This window comes from Mercenaria mercenaria, unplaced genomic scaffold, assembly GCF_021730395.1.
Source record: "Mercenaria mercenaria strain notata unplaced genomic scaffold, MADL_Memer_1 contig_4979, whole genome shotgun sequence".
Lineage (NCBI taxonomy): Eukaryota > Metazoa > Mollusca > Bivalvia > Venerida > Veneridae > Mercenaria > Mercenaria mercenaria.
This window is the reverse complement of record NW_026463252.1, coordinates 26509-53823: the sequence shown is the minus strand read 5'-3', so window position 1 is coordinate 53823 and position 27315 is coordinate 26509. Positions and strand designations below refer to the sequence as shown.

Genomic DNA, 27315 nt, shown 5'->3' with positions numbered 1-27315 from the left:
TTCTAAAATGTATGTATATGTATTTTATATAATTATTACAAAACAACCGTTCTTATCTCGCAATTACGTTGTTTTCTATCAATTTTATTAGAAGACAATAACACGTATTATATGAGACGTTTGCTAGTTATGAAAATTAAAAACAAAATAATGTATTGTTAAATTGAAATCATTGCGGCCAAATTTCCCTGTATACCGAAATACCGAAACATGCAGTAAAACGATAAGAAATTTGACGTGTTTAGTGTGTTTTTTTTTGTTTGTTTGTCTTTGTAGTAGAAATGTGAAATTGCACATTTCTGAATGTCAGTTATGACAAAAAAAATTAACCAGGTGTTTTAGCTGGACTATTCAAAGAATAAGTAGAGCGGTTTCCAGTTTAATTCTGCCCACGGTTTTCTCGTTTAGAGCCCAACCATTATTTTATTCGCTTTTCAAGGAATTGCACTTTGTGCATCATTGAAGGTTCCATGTGCACCGCCGTATGAACACATGGTACAGAATCCAGGAACACTGGTTAGGTTAACTGCCCGTCATTACATGACTAAAATACTGTTGAGAAACGGCGTTAAACCTAAAACAAACAAACAAACATTGGGTTAAATATCATACGTTCCACATAAGGGTTTTTTTATTGCAGCTACAAATTCTGAAAAAAAACACGTTGCAGTTTTAATATATTTCGAAACTTTCGAATTTCAAAGACTGATGTATTCACACCTCTCAACGTACAAGGTTGTTACTATACCTGTCCATTATTAACCTGTACCTGTCCATTCTTAAAGTATCCATTATTTTAAGAATGGACTCTTACAGGTTAATAATGGACAGGTATAGTAAAATAATCGTGTGTATAGAGCGGTATCGGTACAATAACCTATATAATGGATAAAACTAACAAAGGATTACGTCACAACCGTGTTTTAAGTTTGTATAAATTTGCTTTTGTTCATGTTTATATGTACTTATGTATATTTTCTACATTTCAGCTTTTATAATAATGTTTGATAATATTTATTTTATATTTTGTATATATGTTGTGGACCATATTGTAAATTGGTAAATATGCCAAATGTGTAATCCACAGAAATTAGTCTTTACCTACTACTTATAATAATAATAATAATGACTTTATTTTAGGCAAACATATTTGGAAACCAATCTTACATATGGGCCTCAACATATATACATGTACATGAGAAAGAATACATTGATACAAACATATTAAAACATAATAAAATTACAATGAAAGACATTTAACTAAATACATTTAACTAAGTTAGTCTGTAAAATTAAATATTTATTGGATGGAATATTTAAGATTTACATAAAGTTTTGCTGCCCACCAGAGTACCACCATGACAAGAACGAAGTTTTAAATGTTGACAAGGAGTTTGATTGGCGGATATTAAGTGGGAATTTATTCCATATGATAGGACCTGAGTAGGCCAGTGACTTTCTGCAAAATTCTAATCTTGGTTTAGGTACATTTAGAAATTGTTGTGTGTGTGATCTGAGGGCAGTATTATTTGAATGTGAGAATAAGTTAGACATGTACTGTGGGAAAAGGTTATTGACTGATTTGTAAACAAAGATTGCCTTTTTATATGAAATTCGATTATGGATTTTCATCCATTTCAGTTCTTGAAAGAGTTCTTCTGATGGTGTGTCATGGTCTTTGTTGAGAATAATTCCTGCTGCTCTTTTTTGAAATTTGTAGATATTGTTCAGAAGATCACTATTACAGTTTCCCCATATTGTGCAACAGTAGTCTAGGTGGGGTAAGATATATGCATTGAAAAATAGTTTGCACATTTCAGTACTCAAGTATTGCTTAATGCGTAAGAGAAGATATAGCAATGAGTTGCATATTTTAAGATGGCCAATCTGTGTTTCCCAATGAAGTGTATGATCAACATGAATTCCTAATAACTTTTCACATTCACTGAATTCTATTTCTTGATGTTGTAGGGTTAGTTTAGTTATATCTGTTGATTTAAGTTCTGTATTATAGATCCTATTTGATGGTGAATTATTAACATTGCCTTAGTCTTCTGGGGGTTTGGTTTCATAGAATTTCTGTGACACCATTTGTTGATGATATCAAGACTGGTCTGTAATGTTTTACAAAGACATGCTAGTGAGGTGTCATATGCACTGATGGTTGTGTCATCTGCAAATATGTCTGTAGGTGTGTTTTGTAGGACAGTGGTTTCATTTATGATTTTATTTTAACCAAACCTTAACCATAAGATCTTGGTTCCTTTCTTGAACTGGCCAGATCCCATTATGGGTTCCAGAGTTATGGCCCCAGAAAGGTCCAGAATTAGCTATTTTGATTCTGTCTGCACAATAGCAGCTTTATTATGCCCCCCCTCCCCCCAACTCCATCAAAGGTCAAGGTCACAGGGGCCTGAACATTGAAAACCATTTCCGATCAATAACTAGAGAACCACTTGACCCAGAATGTTGAAACTTCATAGGATGATTGGTCATGTAGAGTAGATGACCCCTATTGTTTTTGGGGTCACTCCTTTAAAGGTCAAGGTCACAGGGGCCTGAACATTGAAAACCATTTCCAATCAATAACTTGAGTACCACTTGATCCAGAATGTTGAAACTTCATAGGATGATTGTACCTGCAAAGTAGTTGACCCCTATTGATTTTGGGGTCACTCCGTTAAAGGTCAAGGTCACAGAGACCTGAACAGTGAAAACCATTTTCGGTCAGTAACTTGAGAACCACTTGACCCAGAATGTTGAAACTTAATAGGATGATTGGACATGCGGAGTAGATGACCCCTATCGATTTTGGGGCCACTCTGTTAAAGGTCAATGTCACAGGGGCCGGAACATGGAAAACCATTTCCGATCAGTAACTTGAGAACCTCTTGACCCAGAATGTTAAAGCTTCTTAGGATAATTGGACATGCAGAGTAAATGACCCCAATTAATTTTGTGGTCACTCTATTAAAGGTCAAGGTCACCGGATCCTGAACATGGAAAACCGTTTCCAGTCAGTAACTTTAGAACCACTCGACCCAGAATGTTGAAACTTGAAACTTCATAGGATGATTGGTCATTCAGAGTATATAGTTTTTGGAGTCACGCCGTTAAAGGTCAAGGTCACAGGGGCCTGAACATTGATAACCATTTCCAATCAATAACTTGAGAACCTTTTGATCCAGAATGTTGAAACTTCATAGGATGATTGAACATGCAGAGTAGATGACCCCTATGGATTTTTGGGTCAGTCTATTATAGGTCAAGTTCACAGGGGCCTGGTCATGTAAAATCATTTTAGGAAAATAACTTGAGAACCACTTGACCTAGAATGTTGAAACTTAATAGGATGATTGGACATGCAGAGTAGATGACCACTATTTATTTTGGGGTCAATTGATCAAAGGTCAAGGTCACAGGAGCCTGAACATGGGAACAATTTCCGATCAATAACTTGAGAACCACTTGACCCAGAATGTTGAAACTTCATAGGATGATTGAACATGCAGAGTAGATGACCCCTATTTATTTTGGGGTCACTTGATCAAATGTCAAGGTCACAGGAGCCTGAACAGTGACTTGAGAACCACCAGGCCAAGAGTGTTGAAACTTAGTGGGATGACTGGACATGCCAAGTAGATGATCCCTATTGCAGCAAACCATCAGTGTCTCTTTGACTATCGCTCCTGACCCCTATTGACTTCTTGCCTATACGACTTTGCATTGGGGGAGACATGCGCTTTTTTTCAAAAGCATCTTCTAGTTTATGATTCGATTTTTACCAAACTTGCACACAACTTGTATCACCATAATATCTTGGTTCCTTTCTTGAACTGGCCAGATCCCATTATGGGTTCCAAAGTTATAACCCCTGAAAGAGCCAAAATTAGCTATTTTGACTTGTCTGCACAATAGCATTTACCAAACTTGCACACAACTTGTATCACCATAAGATCTTGGTTCCTTTCTTGAACTGGCCAGATTCTATTATGGGTTCCAGAGTGATGGCCCCTGAAAGGGCCAGAATTAGCTATTTTGAACTTGTCTGCACAAAAGCAGTTTCATTTATGATTTGAATTTAATCAAACATGCACAAAACTTGTGTCACCATAAGATTTCAGTTCCTTTTTTGAACTGGCCAGATCCCATAATGGGTTTTTAGAGTTATAGGCCCTGAAAGGGCCAAAATTAGCTATTTTGACCTTGTCTGCACAAAAGCAGCTTCATTTATGATTTGATTTTAACCAAACTTGCACACTCTGATACAACTTGTATCACCACAAGATCTTGGTTCCTTTTTTGAACTGGCCAGATTCCTTTATAGGTTCCAGAGTTATGGCCCCTGATAGGGCCAGAATTAGCTATTTTGACCTTGTCTGCACAATAGCAGCTTTATGATATGAATTTAATCAGACTTGCACAAAACTTTTGTCACCATAAGATCTTGGTTCCTTTCTTGAACTGGCCAGATCCCATAATGGGTTTCAGAGTTATGCCCCCTGAAAGGGCCAAAAATTAGCTATTTTGACCTTGTCTGCACAATAGCAGCTTCATTTATAATTTGATTTCAACCAAACTTGCACACAACTTGTATCACCATAAGATCTCGATTCCTTTTTATACACCCTAATGGACATATTATGTTATGGCCTCGGTGTCCGTATGTCTGTCTGTCTGTTGGTTAGCAATTTCCCTTCCACTCTGTAACTCTTGAACCCCTTGAAGGATTTCATAGAAACCTGACACATATGTTCACCTTATCGAAACGATGTGCAGAGTGCATGTTTCGGATGGCTCACTTCAAGGTCAAGGTCACACTTAGGGGTCAAAAGTCATATGACTTTTTTTGTGTATATTGCTCTGCATTTGCATTGCATTGCAGTGCTCTTGTTTTTATTTGGCAGATCCTTCTTTTGTTCGCTTACAATAATTTTTTTAATTACTTCCCTTTTATGTTACTATAAATAGCTTATTTAGTAACTTTTTTATTATTGGCCGTAGGGAAAAACCGAGACCACTTTTCTGTGGTACAACATGGATGGTACCTCCAATTTTCAGGTGTATTTTGACATATCTGTACCTTTAAGAAAATTTCAACAATATCTTCTCATGATTCTTTTGATTGATTTTGATTATAATTTTTTGACCTTCTTGTCCTTAAGTGCAATGATAACAGGTGAGCGATATAGGGCCATTATGGCCCTCTTGTTTATGGTTCCTGTCTTTTATTTATGATACAAGCTATTTATACAGTAAAAAAAGCAGAAAAAAGAAAAGGAGTCCATTGAAATGTGCAATTTTCTGTTACATGTTTCACTTAGTCTATAAGAGAAAATATATAATAACTATTAAAATAACTTTTATTTGAGATGTTTTTTTTTGTTTTTGTTTTTGGCTTTAACGTCGCACAGACACATGATAGGTCATGTGGCGACTTCCCAGCTTTAATGATGGATGAAGACCCCAGGTGCCCTTCCATTCATTATTTCATCACGAGCGGGCACCTGGGTAAAACCACCGTCATTCCGTAAGCCAGCTAGATGCACAAGTGTCTACAACAGTAACAGTAATAACTACTTGCCCCTCACTGATATGGGTTTGAACCTCGCTTTGCGCATTCACTTTCTCATGTGAGGAAACCTGCCATCCAGCTGGCTTACAGAAGGTCAGTAGTTCTACCCAGGTGCCAGCCTGTGATGAAATAATGCAAGGAGGGGCCCCGGAGGTCTTCCTCCACAATCAAGCCCAATGTGGTTCTGGGACGATCTATGTATGAAAAGAGTTGGAACCACTGCCTTACCCTTGCATGGTCGTAAGAGGTGACTAATAGGGTCTTAATTAACACTTGGTTTTGCTGTAACTCTTATTCCAGCAGGTGTGCAAATTTTGATTCCAAACCTCGTAAATGAGATGTGAAACCAAACTTTGTTGTCTGTTTGGTGCCATATAACCTATACTGTGTTGGTGCGCCGTAAAACCCAAATAAATTAATAAATAAATCCTCCACAATCAAAGATGGAAAGTCACCATATAACCTATAATTGTGTCATTGTGATATTAAACCCAACAAAAAGAAATTTTAAAGAAATTAAAAAAGGACAAAAACAGTAGCACAAATTGATACAGAAATTCATCAGAACAAACACATTAAATAATACCAAGTTTGAATTTGATTTGGGTTTTGACTATAAGTTTTAACTAGAAGTGTGTCCTTTGGACACAGATGCCCCAACATACTGCAATAGTCTTTAGTACAGACATCATCTTCACATGAAAGATGTTGGAATAAAAGTTTGAAGTAAATTGTATTCAGATAAGATGGTGCATCTGAGTATATGAAGATGAGAAATGTTCAGTTAAAAGTTTTCAGCAAATTGTATTCTGATAAGATTTTGCATCTGAGCAATGTTGAATCCATTCCTTGTCCTTTATATCCAAGAACTTGCTATCCTTTGTTGTTTGGATTTTTACTGTAGTTTATAATGGTAGATGTATATTTTAAATTTCACATTATTATTCCCCTACTGGTTGAAAATCACTTTTGGGGACTATAGGAATGCGCTTTTCCGTCATTCCATCCGTCCGTCTGCAATTTCGTGACCGGTCCATAACTCTGTCATCCATAAAGGGATTTTAATATAACTTTGCACAAATGTTCCCCATGATGAGATGACATGTCATGTGCAAAACCCGGACCTCTAGCTGAAAGGTCAAGGTCACAATTGGAGGTCAAAGATCAACAGGGTTTTTTTCCTGTCCGGTCCATAACTCTGCCATCAATGAAGGGATTTTGATATTACTTGGTACAAGTGTACCTCATAATAAGACGATATGTCGTGCGCAACACCTAGACCCCTAGCTCAAAGGTCAAGGTCACACTTAGCAGTCAAATGTTAACATGGCACGTACAGGGTTTGTTTCGTGTCCGGTTAATAACTCTGACATTCATTAAGGGATTTTAATATCACTTGGCACAAGTATTTTCCATGATGAGACGACATGTCTTGCGCAAATCCCGGACCCCTTGCTCAAAGGTCAAGGTCACAATTTGGGGACAAAGGTCAACAGTTTGTTTTCCTGTCCAGGTCATAACTCTGCCATCCATTAAGGGATTTTAATATTACTTGGCGCAAATGTTTTCCATAATGAGACAACGTGTCATGCTTAAAACCAGACCCTTAGCTGAAAGGTCAAGGTCACAATTGGAGGTCAAAGGTCAATAAGGGTTTTTTTCCTGTCCGATCCAGTCATCCATCAAGGGATTACGATATTACTTGGCATAAATGTTCCCCATGATGAGACGACATGTCATGCTCAACACCCTGAACCCTAGCTTGAAGGTCAAGGTCACACTTTGAGGTCAAAGGTCAATAGGATTTTTTTCTTGTCCAGTCTATAACTTTGTCATGCAAAACAGGATTTAAATATCTGTTGGCACAAATATTCCCCTGGATGAGACAACATGTCATGTGCACAACCCGGGCCCAAGGTCTGATGTCAAAGTCACACTTAGAGACCAAAGGTCAGACACAATAATGACTTTGTCTGGAGCATTTCTTCTTCATACATGGAGGGATTTTGATGTAACTTGGCACAAATGTTCACCAACATTAGACGGACTGTCATGCACAAGAACCAGGTTCCTAAGTCTAATGTCAAGGTCATATTTAGAGGTCAAAGGACAAATTCAAATATGACTTTGTCCGGAGCATTTCTTCTTCTTGCATGGAGGGATTTTGATGTAACTTGGACCAAATGTTTACCACCATGAGGCACCCTTGTTTTTTTAATTACGTCCCTTTGTTATTACTATAAATAGATTATATTGTAACTGTTTTATTACTGGCCGTAGAGAAAAGTCGAGACCACTTTTCTGTAGAACAACATGCATGTTACATCCAATTTTTAGGTGTAAACTGACCTAAAATCTCTACCTGGTGAAGAGTTTCTTGTGGACTTATATTATATAGGGTTTTTTTTTAATTTGATTTTTATGCCCCCGAAGGGAGGCATATAGTTTTTGAACCGTCTGTCGGTCTGTCCGCAATTTTCGTGTCCGGTCCATATCTTTGTCATCCATGGATGGATTTTCAAATAACTTGGCATGAATGTGTACCACAGTAAGACGACGTGTCGCGCGCAAGACTCAGGTCCGTAGCTCAAAGGTCAAGTTCACACTTAGACGTTAAAGGTCATTTTTCATGATAGTGCATTGATGGGCGTGTCCGGTCCATATCTTTGTCATCCATGGATAGATTTTCAAGTAACTACGAATAAATGTGTGGCACAGTAAGACGACGTGTCACGCGCAAGACCCAGGTCATTAGCTCAAAGGTCAAGGTCACACTTAGACGTTAAAGGTCATATTTCATGATAGTGCATTGATGGTCCATATCTTTGTCATCCATGGATGGATTTTCAAATAACTTGGCATGAATGTGTACCACAGTAAGGCGACATGTCGCGCGCAAGACCCAGGTCCATAGCTCAAAGGTCAAGGTCACACTTAGACGTTAAAGGTCATTTTTCATGATAGTGCATTGATGGGCGTGGCCGGTCCATATCTTTGTCATCCATGGATGGATTTTCAAGTAACTATGCATAAATGTGTGGCACAGTAAGACAACATGTCGCACGCAAGACCCAGGTCTGTAGCTCAAAGGTCAAGGTCACACTTAGACGTTAAAGGTCATATTTCATGATAGTGCATTGATGGGCGTGTCCGGTCCATATCTTTGTCATTCATGCATGGATTTTAAAATTATTGGGCATGAATGTGTACTACAGTAAGACGACGTGTCGCGCGCAAGACCCAGGTCCGTAGCTCAAAAGTCAAGGTCACACTTAGACGTTAAATGTCATATTTCATGATAGTGCAATGATGGGCATGTCCGGTCCATATCTTTGTCATTCATGCATGGATTTTAAAATAACTACGCATGAATGTGCGTAGGTCAAAGGTCCTAAACTCTAACATCGGCCATAACTATTCATTCCAAGTGCCATCGGGGGGCATGTGTCATCCTATGGAGACCGCTCTTGTTTTTAGGATTAATTTCCCTTTGTTGTTATGATAAATAACTTATATGATAACTTTCTTATAATCGGCCAGTAAGATTCAATATGAAAAAAACTGTGGGTTTTATATATGCACATTTTAATCCAAATGTGTTGTTATAACATATTGTACTAATAAACTTTGCTAATGTGGCAGTTGAACTCAATACAATGGACACTGTTTATTTTCCAATACAGGTAAATCCAATATTTGCTTTACAATAGATCTGTGACGGATTATCTTTGAACACACCTGGACTTATTGGACTCAACTGCCAATTTATCAAAGTTTATTAGTATGTATAGTACAATATTGTTTATACATCATTGACAGATATTGTATGTATAGTACAATATTGTTTATATATCATTGACAGATATCAGTTCATTATGTTATACTGCAGTAGAGAAAATTAGGTGCCTTCCAGTAGGGGACTTTGTATTGCATGGCAATACTTCATTCACTTGTTAATACAGTAGAATATTCCTGTGGATAAAACATAAAATGCTAGAATTAATCAATCCTTGATATTTTGTCAACATTATTGTTCACAAACAGATGAATTATATCCTTTGTTTGTATACATTTTAAACAGATAAACCATCAGCTCCTAAAAGTCTGACCATCTCGGATATCACTTCTGAATCATGTCACCTTCATTGGCAAAAACCTGACCATGAGAATGGTAGCCGTATCACAAAGTACATTGTTCAGATGTGTGAAAATAGTGAAAAGAACTGGAAGGAATTTGGCTCCTGTACTACCACTGACATTGTTGTAAATGAATTACAAAGAAAAACACAGTATCGTTTTCGAATAGCAGCAGAAAACAAAGTTGGCACAGGAGCATTTGTGGAACTTCCAGTTCCTATAGCCACAGAGGATATCTTGGGTAAATTAAGATTAGAACATGCTTAATATTTTCACAGCATCTAGTTTGATTAATCCTAGTTTGTGTGTTACTTGGGAAGTGTTAATTTCCCATATCAAACAAAAACTACATTGTATATTTCATTGTGAAGAACAACTGATTCAGAGGAAAATTAGTTAGTTGAGCTTATGTAGAATTGCCACTCATATGGAAACTAGTATGATGTTTTTAAATGGTTATTTCATAATAATGAAATATCTGTATGGTTGTATTGTCAGCCATGTTATGCTGAATGTTGAATATGCATTTAATATCAAAATTGCTTTATATTTTTTTGTTATTTAGTAGAATATCTAGCTAAAATTGTATTAAAAAAGTTTGTTCCACTTGTACGTTTCAAATGACATACATATTATGGTTATTTTGAGAGAAAAATGTGTGGAAGAGTCACCTTCAAATGAATGAAGTGAGACTGGTTTGGTTTGACTAAGGCTGAAGAACCTGAAGTTCAATAAGTGTTGAATAATTATTTAGCAGAAATCTGATTCAGAAAAGAACTAAGATTATCCTGTTGAATTTGATATCACTGTCATTTATAATACATTTTAATTATATTCTTGTCATGTCCTCTTGTGATATTTCCTCTTTTCAAAATAGAATGGGACTATCATGATGAAAATACAGTGAAGGTGAAATGCGGTGATTCTACAGTGTTGCAAGTACCCTTCAAAGGTGCAAAACCAAGTGTATTCTTATTGCACAATGATGGTCCAATCCAAAATATGGAAAGAATAAGTGCAGAAACCAAAGACAGTTGTGTATACTGTCATCTTCATGAGGTTGACCATGCAGATCAAGGGAAATACACATTAACAGTGGAAAATGACACAGGAAGAGGAACTGTAGTCACAACTCTTACTGTTTTAGGTATGGATTAAAAATTGTTGTATTCAGAAGATGACTTTATCTTCTGTCCAACCTATCAGGTTGACAACATTTTGAGTAATACATGTATGATCACTAAAATGATTCGGAAGCAGATTTGTACTATGTACTTTGATGATAATAATTATAATTATTCTATTTTGAGAACGTTATATATTAAGAGTAAAAAGTAAGCATACAACTTATTCAGATATGGTCTTCAGTGTAAATGTGGTGAAAGGGGTGAAAACAGAATAAAGTAAATTAAAATAAAATTCAGTATCAGTAACATTGTTCTTGTAATAAATGATCCTTCAATTTGCATTTAAACATTGAAAAATTATCTTGTAATTTGATGGAATAGCTTTCCACAAATATGTAGCTATGTTTAAAATACTGGTAGTTTGTTCGGGCTTCAGCAGAGAAAGGTCTTTACTGGTATATGATCATCAAATACAGGCCAAGTTGAATTTAAGTTACAATCCCTAAATGTTGGCAAAATAATAACCCGTTTTCTGACTTACAGTTTGCAGAATGTTGATGTCAAGTTTGATTTCAGTAGTAATCCACCAAGTTTTGGGTGAATTATGGCCCCTTCTTGACATACAAATTCTTTAATTTCAGGGAGGAGGTATTACAGGGTTATTATTTAGTCTGTTGAAAGGGAACATTTCTAGTTTACAGATAAATGTGACGACTGCATTTAGCCTATTTAGGGCTTTGATTGAATTTGTATATATCACTGGAATCATCAAATGTAACCAGTTATTTTCTTACTTAAATTGTCACTGGTACTTTATCTTCTACCCAGTTTGATTTATGTGTTGATTTTAATATTAAGTAAAGAAGAGCGAAGTCACAGAATGAAAACTTGTTCGTTATGACTAAGCACTCACTATTCTTTTCTGTTTGGAGTTTTACTGTAGTTTATAATGGTATATCAAAATGTTTATTTCAAATTTCAAACTATTAATCCTCCGCCGCTAGTGGTGGGGGTTATAGGAATGGTCTCCGTCCTTCCATCCATAATATTTCATGTCCATTCTGTAACTCCTAAACCTCTTGAAGGATTTTCATGAAACTTGGGTCAAATGATCACCTTACCAAGACGATGTGCAGAACTTATGAGTCAGCCATGTCGGGTCAAGGTCAAGGTCACAAATCAAAGGTCAAAGGTTTGAGCCTTCTATTTCTTGTCCGCTCTGTATGTCTTAAACCCCATCAAGGATAATCATGAAGCTAAGATCAAATGATCACCTCATCAAGACGATGTTCAGAACTCATGAGTCAGCCAATTGTCAGCTCAAGGATAAGGTCACAATTGGAGGTCAAAAGTTTGAACCTTCAATTTTGTGTTCACTCTATATCTCCTAAACCCCTTGAAAGATTTTCATGAAATTTTGGTCAAATGATCACCTCATCAAGACGATGTGCAGAACTCTGAGTCAGCAATTTCGGCTCAAGGTCAAGGTCCCAACTCTGGGTCGAATGTTTGGGCCTTCCATTTTATGTCCACTCTATATCTCCTAAACCCCTTGAAGGAATTTCAAGAAACTTGGGTCAAATGATCACCTCATCAAGATGATGTGCAGAACTCATGAGTCATCAGTTTCGGCTTAAGGTTAAGGTCCCAACTCTGGGTCGAATGTTTGGGCCTTCGATTTTATGTCCACTCTATATCTCCTAAACCCCTTGAAGGAATTTCAAGAAACTTTGGTCAAATGATCACCTCATCAAGACGATGTGCAGAACTCATGAGTCAGCAATTTCGGCTCAAGATCAAGGTCCCAACTCTGGGTCGAATGTTTGGGCCTTCGATTTTATGTCCACTCTATATCTCCTAAACACCTTGAAGGAATTTCAAGAAACTTGGGTCAAATGATCACCTCATCAAGACGATGTGCAGAACTCATGAGTCAGCAATTTCGGCTCAAGGTCAAGGTCCCAACTCTGGGTCGAATGCTTGGGCCTTCCATTTTATGTCCACTCTATCTCCTAAACCCCTTGAAGGAATTTCAAGAAACTTGGGTCAAATGATCACCTCATCAAGACAATGTGCAGAACTCATGACTCAGCTGTGTCAGCTTAAGGTTAAGGTCACAACTCAGGGTCAAATGCTTGAGCTTTCCATTTTGTGTCCGCTCTGTATCTACTTACCCTTTGAAGGATTTTCATGAAACTTTGGTCAATTGATCACCTCAACAAGTCGATATGCAGAACTCATGTCAGCCTTGTTGGCTCAAGGTCAAGGTCACAACTCACGGTCAAAGGTTTGAGCCTTCCTATTTATTTCTGTTCTGTATCTCCTAAACCCCTTGAAGGATTTTGATATGACTTGACTGTAATATTCCCCTTACCAAGACAATGTGCAGAATTCAAAATTCATCCCTACCAGCTTACGGTCAAGGTCACAACTCGAATGTTTAATGCTTCCACCAAATACCATTAACCCTTTCACTATCCATAACAGTGGCAGCGGATATAGCTGTTTTTCAGACTGCCTTGTTACTACAGTAGAATATTCCTATGGGTATTATGTAACATTGCTAAAATGAATTTTTCCTTGATATTTTGTCCACAACAGACTACTAATATTGTGCACAGACTAATGAATTATATCCTGTGTTTGATTTATACATTTTAAACAGATAAACCATCAGCTCCTAAAAAACTGACCATCTCTGATATCACCTCTGAATCATGTCACCTTCATTGGCAAAAACCTGACTATGAGAATGGAAGCCGTATAACGAAGTACATTGTTCAGATATGTGAAAACAGGAAAATGGACTGGAAGGAAGCTGGTTCAAGTACTAACACTGACATTGTTGTAAATGAATTACAAAGAAAGACACAGTATCGTTTTCGAGTAGCAGCAGAAAACAAAGTTGGCATAGGAGCATTTGGGGAACTGTCAGCACCTATAACTACAGAGGATATCTCAGGTAAATGGATATCTGAAAATGCTTTAGACTTCCACAGTGACCATTTGGTGAACCAGAGTGAACATCTAGTTTCCTTAATCCTACTAGTCTACACCTCCATCTGGGCAATTTGCTAAATGGTTTCTGTGGTGTTATGATATATCTGCAACATATAATTAAATCTGTGCTGTTATTTCAGTGGTCAGAAGTCGCTGAATCTGCATTTTCTTTTCGGAAATAGAGAAACTTAACATTTTGATTTACACTGTGCTCTTCAATTTTTAACCAAGTTTTTCAAAGTTGAAAACCTGGGTATAAGATTGGCAATGATGTTGGGCAGATGGATTGATGGATGGATGGGTCAAGGTTTTGTTTTTAGCTCACCTGAGCACAAAGTGCTCAAAGGTGAGCTTTAGTGATAGCCCTGTGTCCGTCGCCCGTCAGTCGTCCGTCGTTCGTCAGTCATCCGTCATCTACAATTTGACTGTTAACACTATAGAGGTCACAATTTTGGCCCAAACTTAATGAAACTTGGTCAGAGTGTTACCCTCAATAAAATCTTGGACGAGTTCGATATTGGGTCATCTTGGGTCAAAAACTAGGTCACCAGGTCAAATCAAAAGAAAAGCTTGTTAACACTCTAGAGGTCACAATTTTGGCCCAATCTTCATGAAACTTTGTCAGAATGTTATTCTCAATAAAATCTTGGACGAGTTTGATATTGGGTCATCCGGGGTCAGAAACTAGGTCACCAGGTCAAATCAAAGGAAAAGCTTGTTAACACTGTAGAGATCACAATTTTGGCCCAATCTTGGTTAGAATGTTACCCTCAATAAATCTTGGATGAGTTCAATATTGGGTCATCTGGGGTCAAAATCTAGGTCACCAGGTCAAATCAAAGGAAAAGCTAGTTAACACTCTAGAGGCCACATTTATGACCATGTCTTCATGAAACTTGGTCAGAATGTTAATCTTGATGATACAAAGGTCTAGTTCGAATCTTGGTCAGATGGGGTCAAAAACTAGGTCACTAAGTCAAATCAGAGGAAAACCTTGTTAACACTCTAGTTGCCACATTTATGACTGTATCTTCATTAAACTTAGTCAGAATGTTAATCTTGATGATCTTAAGATCAGATTCCAATCTGGGTCTTATGGGGTCAAAAACTAGGTCACTGGGTCAAATCAAAGGAAAAGCTAGTTAACATTTTAGAGGTCACAATTTTGGCCCAGTCTTAATGAAACTTGGTCAGAATGTTACCCTCAATGAAGTCTTGGACGAGTTTGATATTGGGTCATCTGGGGTCAAAAACTAGGTCACCAGGTCAAAGGAAAAGCTTGTTAACACTCCAGAGGCCACATTTATGACTGTATCTTCATGAAACTTGGTAAGAATGTTAATCTTGATGATTTCAGGGTCCAGTTTGAATCTGGGTCATGTAGGGTCAAAAACTAGGTCACCAGGTCAAATCAAAGGAAAAGCTAGTTTACACTGTAGAGGCCACATTTATGACCAAAACTTAATGAAACTTAGTCAGAATGTTAATCTTGATGATCTATAAGTCAAGTTCAAATCTGGGTCAGGTGGGGTCAAAAACTACCGTATTTTCCCGAATTAAGGCACCCCACCCCCCATCCATTTTGGAGGGGAAAAAGTCAACAAGAACGGGGAAAAAAAATCACCTACCTCATTTTTATAAGTCCACATAATAAGTAATTTACAGTACTAAAGTCCAGTGTATTAAAAATTAAACACACTTTTAAACAGTCCAAACATTTGTACTAAGTACAGTACGTATCCAATCATCAAACAGAATACATTTTTGATTTGTTTTACACCACTCGCGCACACGCTTCCTGCGACGTTAAACAAACTTGCGGCAATGTGTTTACCCTTTTCTTCGACAGTTTTAAGAACTTTTAATTTAAAAGCAGGCACAGCAGCGTGTCAAACCATTGACATTGTGTATTGCGCTATTAGCTACCCGCATGTACTAAGGAAAATGTTATCGGAGTACACAGCTGTTTGGGTCATGACGTAATGTGTAATGTCGCGAGCGTGTCAAATAGCCAGACATGGAATACACGAGGTACCATATTTAAATGCATAAAATTGGATGCCAGATAATTACGTTTTGGGGGGATTAAACAACACAGAAACACTTTACAGCTAGTTTGAACGATGTTTTTAAGTTTTGTAAATTTTCATTTTTTATATTTTTACCTCAAATGAACGCACCCTCTTTGGAAAATATAACGCCCCCGGGGGCGTTAATACGGGAAAATACGGTAGGTCACTAGGTCAAATCAAAGGGAAAGCTTGTCAACACTCTAGAGGCCACATTATGACTGTATCTTCACGAAACATAGTCAGAATGTTAATCTTGGTGATCCTTAGGTCAAGTTCTAATCTGGGTCATGTCTGGTCAAAATCTAGGTCACTGAGTCAAATTGAAGGAAAAGCTATTTAACACTTTAGAGGCCACATGTATGACCATATCTTAATGAAACTTGGTCAGAATGTTAAACTTGATGATCTTTAGGTCAATAGGTCAGGTGAGCGATACAGGGCCTTCATGGCCCTCTTGTTGTTCAATAACTTTAGTTTGGGTTGAGACATTGAAATGAATCATGGCCTATAGGCAGCTTATAGTAGTCTAGTATTTTCGCTTAAAGTTGTCAAATGACATGTTGGCTATTTTCTAGGCAGGTATTGCACAAAACTGACATACTGAAAATTTCCATAATTTATTCAATATTCTATTAATTGTCATGTTTCTTAATTCAATTACTACAAAATATATCTTTTTATTGTACCATGGTAACTTTAATGTTTTTAATTCTACATGTTGTGTGTGCTAAAGAGTCAAATCTAAATCCACAGGAATATGAGAAACCCTTAGTTCATTTCTGAGGTTGGGGCTTGTATCAAATACTGTAACAAATTTAATTAGATGGGATAATTTCTGTAACATCTTGTGGCCTCACCTGAGAGACAAGTAAATTTTCTACAAATTTACACCCAAATACTGTCAATGAAATGGTTTGTCAGTTACTGGGAATAAAACAACCCTTAAGGCCCCCCTGAGAATATGAGAAATCAAAGCCTCCTCAAGAAACATAGCTATAAATTTTCTTGATACCTAAAATTTTTCTCTTTTTTTGTTGTCATACAATCTGGTGGTCAGTGTGATTGACTATCTTTAATCATACTATGTTAACCACTGTGATACGACACTCCTGAATGCAAGAGAAATAAACTAGACTGACCTGTTGAAATCTTTAAATGGTAATTGTAACTAATTGTTTGATGTGTCATTGTTTTGATTGGTGAGATATGTTCTTACTTCATTACAGGAGAATCACAGCAAACAGATAATGATACCCACCCAGAATCTGGCTCACCATTATCAAGATCAAGTAACTTTGAAAGACTTTTAGATGAAGATCAGGGAGAAACAAATTTTGATGAGAAAAATGCGTCAGTGCAATTTCAGATGAGTAGCATGACCTATACGGCAGATGACGATTGGAAGGAGCTGGAATATGATAAAGAATCAAGTTCTGTAAAAGTACTAGATAAGAAAACTGATACTGGAGTAGCAAATGGTAAAGTGAAACATAATACACATTCTGTAAAAGATAAAGAAGAAAACAAAATGGAATTAGAAGGGTTCTTTAACAAGGAGTCTCAAAAGTCTGTACCACAGAAATCACTGGAATACACACTTGTAAAGGTTGGAAATAATTATATTCTTCACTCACAGATCCATGAGCCAGTGAAGATCTCTCAAATAACTGGGGAGTTGAATGTTTCTGTGGAAGACGAATATATTTTGATAGATGGTGAGATAGTATATTCAATCAGCTATGAAAGTGGACAAATAATGATTTCCAAAGTAGAGGAAGCACAGTTTGAAATCATAAAAGAGAACCAGGAATGCAGTCCTTCGTCTATTACTAATGATCATCATAATGAGGAACTAATCCCATGCCAGAGAGAAGTAAAGTTTAACAAGAATGAAAATTTGGATTCTGACATTGAAAAGTTAACTGACGGGATTAAAGAATTTAGAATTAAAGGTTTGTTTATAATAGGTTGATATAATGTTTATGCCTGATGTATTTTCCTTTTGTATGTAGGAGTCATTACAGTTTGTCAAGCAATTAGTCATTTGTTCACAACTTGTCTTTTGATATAAATATTGTTGCAAACTACTTCTAAAATTTCAAAAGGATTTCAATGAAACTTCATACATGTATATCTGATCGCCATGCATTGTAGGTGAATGTGAAATATTTTTGTTCCCTTCCCAAAAACTTTGATAACAGCTTTTTAGGTCACCTTGGCCAAAGGCTTATGGCTTTTATGAATGCTCAGTGTCCGTTGTGCATTGTATCTAGTGCGTCTGTCAACATTTTCTAAAAATAAATCTTCTGGAAAACCAAGGGGAAGAATTACACTAAACTCCACCTGAATGATCCTTGGATGGTCCCCTTTCAAAATTATTCAAAGAAATCAATTCCATGCAGAACTCTGGTTGCCATGGAAACCAAAAGGAAAACCTTTAAAAATCTTCTTGTCCAAAACCACAAGGCGTAGGACCTTGATATTTGGCGTGTGACATCATCTATCAAGATTGTTCAAATCATGCCCCTGGGTTTTAAAAGAGTCTTCACCCCGTGGGTCACAAGTAGACTTCTACAAACACAGTTCAAATCATGACCTCCAGGGTAAAATTTACCCCGCACCAGGGGTTACTTGATTGTACATTGGAAAATCTTCCAAAAAATTTCTTAAAATCATCAGTTTGACATTTGAAACATGTAGCTCATATTTCTCTGGTGAGCGATCCAGGGTCATCATGACCCTCTTGTTTAATGTTTTAGCATCGGTTTGACATTTGAAACATGTAGCTCTTATTACTCAGGTATGCAATCCAGGGTCACCATGACCCTCTTGTTAAAGATAGGTATGATCACACCTTTACACCATGATTCAGGGTATTTTAGGAGTCGTATATTTTATTGAAAATAGAAACTAAATAAAAAAAAATAACTATAAGGAGTTATGAAATTATTAGAGTCAATGAAAAAATCAGTAACATTTTTAGCTTGACTATACAGAATATTGAGAGCTATCCTACTCGACCTGGCGTCGGCTTCGGCATCGGTGTCCTTCCGCGTTCGCACTTTGGTTAAAGTTTTGATGCACTTTCTCTTTATCTTTGTTATTACTGAATGGATTTACTTCAAACTTAAAACAGTTGTTCCTCATCATCACCCACATCATATGGCACAAGGATCATAACACTGGCACCAATATTTCATGAATTATCCCTCCTTTTTACTTAGAATTTCCAGTTAAAGTTTTGGTGCACTTTCACTCTATCTCAGTTATTAATAAATGGATTTGATTCAAACTTAAATAGTTGTTCAACATCATCACCCACATCATATGGCACAAGGGTCATAACTCTGGCAGCAATATTTCATGAATTATCCCCTCTTTTTGCTTAGAATTTCAGGTTAAAGTTTTGGTGCACTTTTACTCTATCTCAGTTATTACTAATCTCAGTTATTACTAAATGGATTTCAGCCCACCAACTTAGCTCAGTAGGTAAGAGTGTTGGTCTGTGGATTGTGGGGTCGCAAGTTCGATCCTCAGGCGGGGTGCATGTTCTCCATGACTATTTGATCAACGAAATCGTTAGTCCTTCACCTCTGATTCATGTGGGAAAGTTGGCAGTTACTTGCGGAGAACAGGTTTGTACTAGTACAGAATCCAGAAACACTGTTTAGGTTAACTGCCCTCCGTTACATGACTGAAATACTGTTGAAAAACGGCGTTAAACCCAAAACAAACAAACTAAATGGATTTGACTCAAACTTAAATTAGTTGTTCAGCATCATCACTCACATCATATGACATAAGGGCCATAAATTTTGCACTATTATTTCATGAATTATCCTTCCTTTTTAGCTCACCAGAGCACAAAGTGCTCAAGGTGAGCTATTGTGACTGGTCATTGTCTGGCGGCATGCATCCTATGTCCTCCATCAACATGTACCTTGTGAACACTCTAGAGGCTACATTTGTGATCCAATCTTTATGAAACTTGGTCAGAATGTTAGACTTGATGATCTCTAGGTCATGGTTGAAACTGGGTCATGTGGGGTCAAAAACTAGGTTAGTAGGTCAGATCAAAGGAAAAGCTTGTGACACTCTAAAGACCACATTTTTGACCCAATCTTTATGAAACTTGGTCAGAATGTTTGTCTTGATGATCTCTAGGTCAAATTTGAAATTGGGTCATGTTGGTTAGACTTGGATTTCACAGGATGATCGCTTCTGGCTAGTAAATGGCACCTATTGTTTTGGGGGACTGTAAGTCAAAAGGTCACTTTAAAACCCTGAAACAGTTTCCAATCAATAATGGGTAGAATCTTCAAATAACAATTGCACACATTCAGTAAGTCAATAAATTGTCTGTCAAAGCTAACTTTGTGCTGAATATTACATATTGTATCTTTGGTTCTTTATGGCTCTTTTGTCTGGAGATTAATTAGATAGATAACAATTATATTCACAATGTTACATCACTTTGTACTTACTTTCAGTATGTGCTGATGGAGATGAGGCTTTCTAATAATCTGGAGAATTTTTACCTCACCTGAGCCAAAGGCTCATGGTGAGCTTTTGTGACCACTCAATGTCCGTCTTGCGTCATCGTCCGTCAACAATTTCTAAATAAATTCCTTCTTGAAAACCACTGAGCAGAATTACACCAAACTTCACAGGAATGATCCTTGGGTGGTCCCTTTTCTAAATGTTCAAAGAATTGAATTCCATGCGGAACTCTGGTTGCCATGGCAACCGAAAGGAAAAACTTTAAAATCTTCTTGTCCCAAACCACAAGGCCTAGAGCCATGATATTTGGCATGTGACATCCTTTAATGGTTCTCTATGAAAATTGTTCAAATTATGCCCCAGGGATGAAAAGAGGCCCCGCCCAGCGGGGTCCCAAGTTTTGCATAGACTTACATAGAAAAAAACTTTAAAAATCTTTTTGTCTAAAACCACAAGACCTAGGCCTTTGATATTTGGTATGTAGCATTGCCTTGTGGTCCCCTACCAAAATTGTTCAAATCATTACCCTGGACCGAAAAGAGGCCATGCCCTGTGGGGTCTCAAGTTTTACATAGACTTATGTACCAGTACTAATCCACAACAATTTTTGCCAACAATCTATAAATAAACACAGTATATCCCCAAACAGATGTATACTTATAATAGATAGAAATAGGTCCATTATTTTATGCGAAGCTCTAAGTAAAGTATGGCCCAGTGGATGTGTTAGCTACTTGTCAAGCAGGTGACATTAGTTCGAACCCAGGCGACATATATTTTATATATTTTTTGTAGCAAAAACATATATTGTTGGAAAGATCAGTTACATTTGCTTTCCGTGATTTGGAAAAATGTTGTTTTTATAATTATGTTTTTCTTGTTATTTTTTTTTAAAAATTATCAATCATTTCTTTTATTATGAAGTACACCAAGTGTAAATGCAACATATGCCTGTCTCACCGTCAGTCCATTGTGTTTTAGAATAGATATTGCTTTTTCGTCATTCTCCAAGGGCTGGTTACAGCTAAAATCATGTTCATAGCCATTTTTAGTCCACCATCATCAGATGGTGGGCCATTCAAATCACTTTGCATCCGTGGTCCGTTGTCCATCCGTCCGTTAACAATTTCTCGTTATCGCATCTTCTCAGAAACTACTGGGGGATTTTGACCAAACTTTGTCAGAATGATGTATTGGTACCCTTGTTATGTACCTCTGAAAATCAGACTGGTTCAACAATTTTTGAGTGAGTTATGGCCCTTTATTTTTATTAGCTCACCTGTCACACAAGGTGAGCTTTTGTGATCGTGTGGCATCCGTCATCCATCTGTCCGTCCGTCCGTAAACTTTTGCTTGTGACCACTCTAGAGGTCACATTTTTCATGGGATCTTTTTGAAAGTTGGTCAGAATGACCATCTTGATGATATCTAGGTCAGGTTCAAACTGGGTCACATGCGGTCCAAAACTATGTCAGTAGGTCTAAAAATAGAAAAACCTTGTGACCTCTCTAGAGGCCATACTTTTCAATGGATCTTCATGAAAATTGATCAGAATGTTTACCGTGATGTTATCTAGGTGAAGTTTGAAACTGGGTGAAAAACTAAGTCAGTAGGTCACATAATAAAAAAAACCTTGTGAACTCTTTAGAGGCCATATTTTTCATGGAATTTATATGAAAGTTCGACTGAATCTTCATCTTGATGATATCTAGGTCAAGTTCGCAACTGGGTCAACTGCAGTCAAACACTAGGTCAGTAGATCTTAAAATAAAAAAAACCTTGTGTCCTCTCTAGAGGCCATACTTTTTAGCTCAACTATTCAAAGAATAGTTTAGCTATTCTACTCACCCTGGTGTCGGCGTCGGTGCGGCGTCACACCTTGGTTAAGGTTTTGCATGCAAGTACATACAGTCATCAATTAAAGGCATATAGCTTTGAAACTTATTTTTTCTTTTTCTAGGTCAATTACCAACCTCTCTGGGTCAAGTCCCATAACTCTGACATGTATTTTGAGCAAATTATGCCCCCTTTTGGACTTAGAAAATTTTGGTTAAAGTTTTACATGCAAGTTACTATCTCCAAAACTAATGCAGATATTGATTTGAAACTTCACATGTGTCTTCGGGGTTATAAAACTATTTGATAGCAGCAAGTCCCATAACTCTGACCTTCATTGTACCCCCCGACAACAAAGTTGTAAGGGGGGGTATACTGGTTTCAGGTTGTCCGTCTGGCCGTCTGTCCGTAGACGCAATCTTGTGTGCACCATCTCTCCTTATCCCCTTGACAGAATTTAACGAAAGTTCACACAAGTGATCAGTACCAACAGTAGTTGTGCATGGGGCATGTTAGGTTCTTATAGAAAAAAAATTTGCAGAGTTATGGGACTTTGTTTTTTGGTTACTATACTATATACATAGACACAATCTTGTGCGCACCATTTCTCCTCATCCCCTTGACACAATTTAATGAAACTTCACACAAGTGGTCAGTACCAACAGTAGTTGTGCATGGGGCATGTTAGGTTCTTTTAGAAAAAAAATTTGCAGAGTTATGGGACTTTGTTTTTTTGTTACTATACTATATACATAGACACAATCTTGTGCTCACCATCTCTCCTCATCCCCTTGACACAATTTAATGAAACTTCACACAAGTGATCAGTAACAACAGTAGTTGTGCATGGGGCATGTTAGGTTCTTTCAGAAAAAAAATTTGCAGAGTTATGGGACTTTGTTTTTTTGTTACTATACTATATACATAGACACAATCTTGTGTGCACCATCTCTCCTCATCCCCTTGACACTATTTAATGAAACTTCACACAAGTGATCGGTAACAACAGTAGTTGTGCATGGGGCATGTTAGGTTCTTTCAGCGACAAAAATTGCAGAGTTATGGGACTTTGTTTCTTGTTAACATACTATGTACATACAGTCTGCATATGCAATCTTGTGCGTGCCTAATCTACCAAACCCTTACACACAATTTAATGAAACTTCACACAAGTGATCAGTACCAACCCTAGTTGTGCATGGTGCATGTTACATTCTTTTAGATAAATATTCTGCATAGTTATGGGACTTTGTTTTTTGTTACTATACTGTATACATACAGTCTATATACATACAGTCCACATAATTATGCAATCTTGTGTGCGTCAAATTGCAATGTACTGTGTCAGTGCATGCAGGGGGTACATTCATCACCTTTAGTGATAGCTCTAGTTTTGGCCAAATTATGCCCCCTTTTGGACTTAGAAAATTCTGGTTAAGTTTTGCGTGCAAATACATACAGCTATTTCTAAAAGGCATACAGATTTGAAACTTATTTTTTCTTTTTCTAGATCAATTACCAACCTCACTGGGTCAAGTCCCATAACTCTGGCATGTATTTTGGGCAAATTATGCCCCCTTTTGGACTTTGAAAATTCTGGTTAAAGTTTTACATGCGAGTTTCTATCTCAAAAACTAATGCAGATATTGAATTGAAACTTCACATGTGCCTTCGGCGTTATAAAACTAGTTGATAGCAGCAAGTCCCATAACTGATATGCATTTTGGTCAGATTATGCCCCCTTTTGAACTTAAAACTCTTTTGATATTTAACCTTTTTGGGTAATATTTTCCGACAGCTCTTGTTAATGGATCTTCATGAAGATTAGTCAGAATGTTTACCTTGATGTTATCTAGTTCAATTTCTAAACTGGGTCATGTGCCGTCAAAAAGTAGGTCAGTAGGTCAGATATTAAAAAAACTTTGTGAACTTCTCCTAAACTTTTTTTAGAGGCCATATTTTTCATGGGATCTGTTTGAAAGTCGGTCTGAATATTCCTCTTGATGATATCTAGGTCAAATTCGAAACTGGGTCAACTACGGTCAAAAACTAGGTCAGTAGGTCTAAAAATAGAAAAAACCTTTTGACCTCGCTAGAGGCCATATTTTTCAATGGATTCTCATGAAAATTGGTCAGAATGTTCATCTTGACGATATGTAGGTAATATTTGAAACTGTCTCAAGTGTGTCAAAAACTAGGTCAGTAGGTATAAAAAAAGAAAATCTTTGTGACCTCTCTAGAGGCCATATTTTTCATGAGATCTTAATGAAATTTGGTGAGAATGTTGACCTTGATGATATCTAGGTCAAGTTCAAAACTGGGTAACGTGCCTTCAAAAACTAGGTCATTAGGACAAATGATAGAAAAACCTTGTGACCTCTCTAGAGGTCATATTTTTCAATGGATCTTCATGAAAATTGTTCAGAATTTTTATCTTGATGATATCTAGTTCAAGTTAAAAACTGGATCACTTCAGCTCAAAAAGTACATCAATATGTCAATTAATACAAAACTTTCCTATTTGGACCACATGCATGGACCACATGCACAGTGTTGTGTACCGAAATGAAATTTGACCTTGATTTTGACCTTGAGCTAGCCTTGAAATTTGGAACATTCAAAAATGGCTCAATAATGGGTGCCAAGATCACTCTGTGATCTCTTAACATCACTCTGTGATCTCTTGTATATGTGAAATGACAAACGTTTTCTACAAAATTTATTCTGTACGCATAAAATCAAGATAATAGTTGAGAAAGAAAATACTGTGCAGGAAAAAGTTCCACAGACCGGATTCCAAACATTGGAATATAAACACAATATGATGTCACTGTCAGGTATCCCTGATAGGATAGTTGGAATTATTTTTTAAGAATCTTTCCTGAAACTGCAAGGTCTAGGCTTTTGATTTTGGTATGTTGCATTGCCTTGTGGTCCTCTACCAAAATTGTTAAATTTATTACCCAGCAGTGAAAAGTGGCCCTGCCCTGTGGGATTTCAAGTTTTTATTTTAAATTGAAAAATATTCTTGTCCTAAAATTCAAGGTCTAGGCCTTTGATATTTGGCATGTAGCATTGCCTAGTGGATCTCTTACAAGATTGTTAAAATTATACCCCTTGGATGAAAAGAGGGATCACTGATCCCAGGGGATCACTTGTTGTATGAATTATATAGGAAAAGGTACTTAAAAATTATTAGATTATAGTTCCTAGACTGTTAATTATAATTACCTGATGACCCCAAGTGATTAGGGGTCACCTGACTGTGACCTTAACCTACTGACCTGCTTTCATGTTTTTCTAAGATACAACCTTGTAATTCGGATGACATGTACAGTTAGCACACAGATCTTAAAACTGACTTTCAGTGACCATGAATGTGACCTATACTGACATACTTTCTTTATATTTTAGGATCATTTTGTCATTTGAATCATGTTGCACGTATTACTCAGGTGAGTGATTCAGGGTAATCATGACCCTCTTGTTTAGTTTTTCTTTGCTTAGAATATTAAAGGAAATAAAACGTCCATTATGTTACATTTTCAGCAACAGGTCATCATAGTGGTCAATTGATCTTTTTTGTATCTTTTGTTATGCTTTATTTCACAAAAATATTTTCACAGTCAAATGATTTCAAACAAAATAAGATAAAGGAACACAAAACACAAAAAGATAACAGAAATTACCTTTCAACTTTCAGATTATCAGTCTCGAGATAGCCAGAATAGGTAAGTTTTGGTCCTTTTGATACATAAATTGTCATATTTCATCTCACCTGAACTTAATTTTAGTGACTTACTTGTGATCTCTCCCAACTTAATGTTTATGTGAATGAATTTTCTTTCTAAAAGCTTGTGAAAACATGGCACTAATGCTTGCTGGCGGCAAGTAATTCTGCCTTTGTGGCCAGTGCAGACTAAGATCAGCCTGTACATCCAGTGCTGGTTAATCTTGCTCTGCACTGTTTGCAGTTCAGTCAGTAAAGCTTCAGTAAACACCCCTTCAAACGATAATAGGTATAGCCCAAACTGAATAATGGACCTGTCCATTTTAGAATTTAGCAGGTTAAAGGTTAAAAGATATTCACAAATCAAGTTTTGAGTTACTTGCATTAACTTTTAAGTTTTTAGCTCATAGCTTTAGAAGCACTAATGAAGTAAAAAAGAGTGAACATTAGAGTCTTTAAACATTCAGTATCCTGTTGGATAAAAACAGTGTGTAAAATAATTTTATTTATTAATAATCTTTCCCATATAATTATAACAATAGTTTTGTTAAATTAATACACTGTGCAACTCATATTCATATTTATGATCAGTGTGCTTAATCCTCCCACTGGAAGGTGGGAAGATTAAAGATTGGGCATTGTTCATCCTTCTTTCCAAAATTGAAAATGCTTGTAATTTAAAAAATATTTTAGCTACTCTAGCCAAACTTTACCTAGTTATTACTTTGCACACAACCTTTGTTCACATATTGTTATATCCTCCCTTGACCCAGTAAAAGCAGTAACTGTTTTTCCCCTTGACCCAGTAAAAGCAGTAACTGTTTTTCCCCTTGATTCAGTAAAAATATGCTGTTAAAGTAACCTCTACTGATGTTTTTTATGACAGTATGAAGTAATACAGGTCACTTTTGGGCAGAAATGTCACTTCAGTTATTGCAGAATTATCACCCTGTAATTGTTTTAAAGTTCATTTCGTCAGGTATGTACATATATAAATAAGCTGCAGCATGAGTTTAATTTATGTTATTCAGATATATGGAACCTACAGAGGACAAAAATAAGGAATGTTATGTTTTAGTCAAAAATGTTCCGAAAGGTTGTAGCAGTGAAAGCCTCTGGAGAGATATGATCGAACCAGGATTTCCAGTTGTACCACCATTACTGATATATCATCCTAAAGAAAAAGATGCATTGCTGATTTGCAACAGTGAAGCAGGTATTTAAAGCTAAAATTATGTGCTCTGTATTCTATTGGATACAGTTGAAAAGAAGATTAAAAGGTTAAATCTTAAATTTTCACAGGTAGATCTAATGTAGTTTGCTGTGATTGGTGAAACC

General features: G+C 36.7%; 1 protein-coding gene across 1 annotated transcript in view; it reads left to right on the top strand.

The window, feature by feature from the left end:
- The first annotated feature begins 1126 nt into the window (after window positions 1-1126).
- The window catches only part of LOC123547659 (uncharacterized), a 47892-nt gene continuing 21703 nt past the window's right edge, over window positions 1127-27315 (top strand). Inside the window, exons 1-7 of the mRNA XM_053535653.1 lie at window positions 1127-1781; window positions 9657-9953; window positions 10590-10859; window positions 13505-13801; window positions 17138-17863; window positions 25951-25978; window positions 27009-27193. Coding sequence (XP_053391628.1) covers window positions 9776-9953; window positions 10590-10859; window positions 13505-13801; window positions 17138-17863; window positions 25951-25978; window positions 27009-27193 — 1684 coding nt within the window. The 5' untranslated portion in view covers window positions 1127-1781; window positions 9657-9775. The remainder of the gene's footprint in view (window positions 1782-9656; window positions 9954-10589; window positions 10860-13504; window positions 13802-17137; window positions 17864-25950; window positions 25979-27008; window positions 27194-27315) is intronic.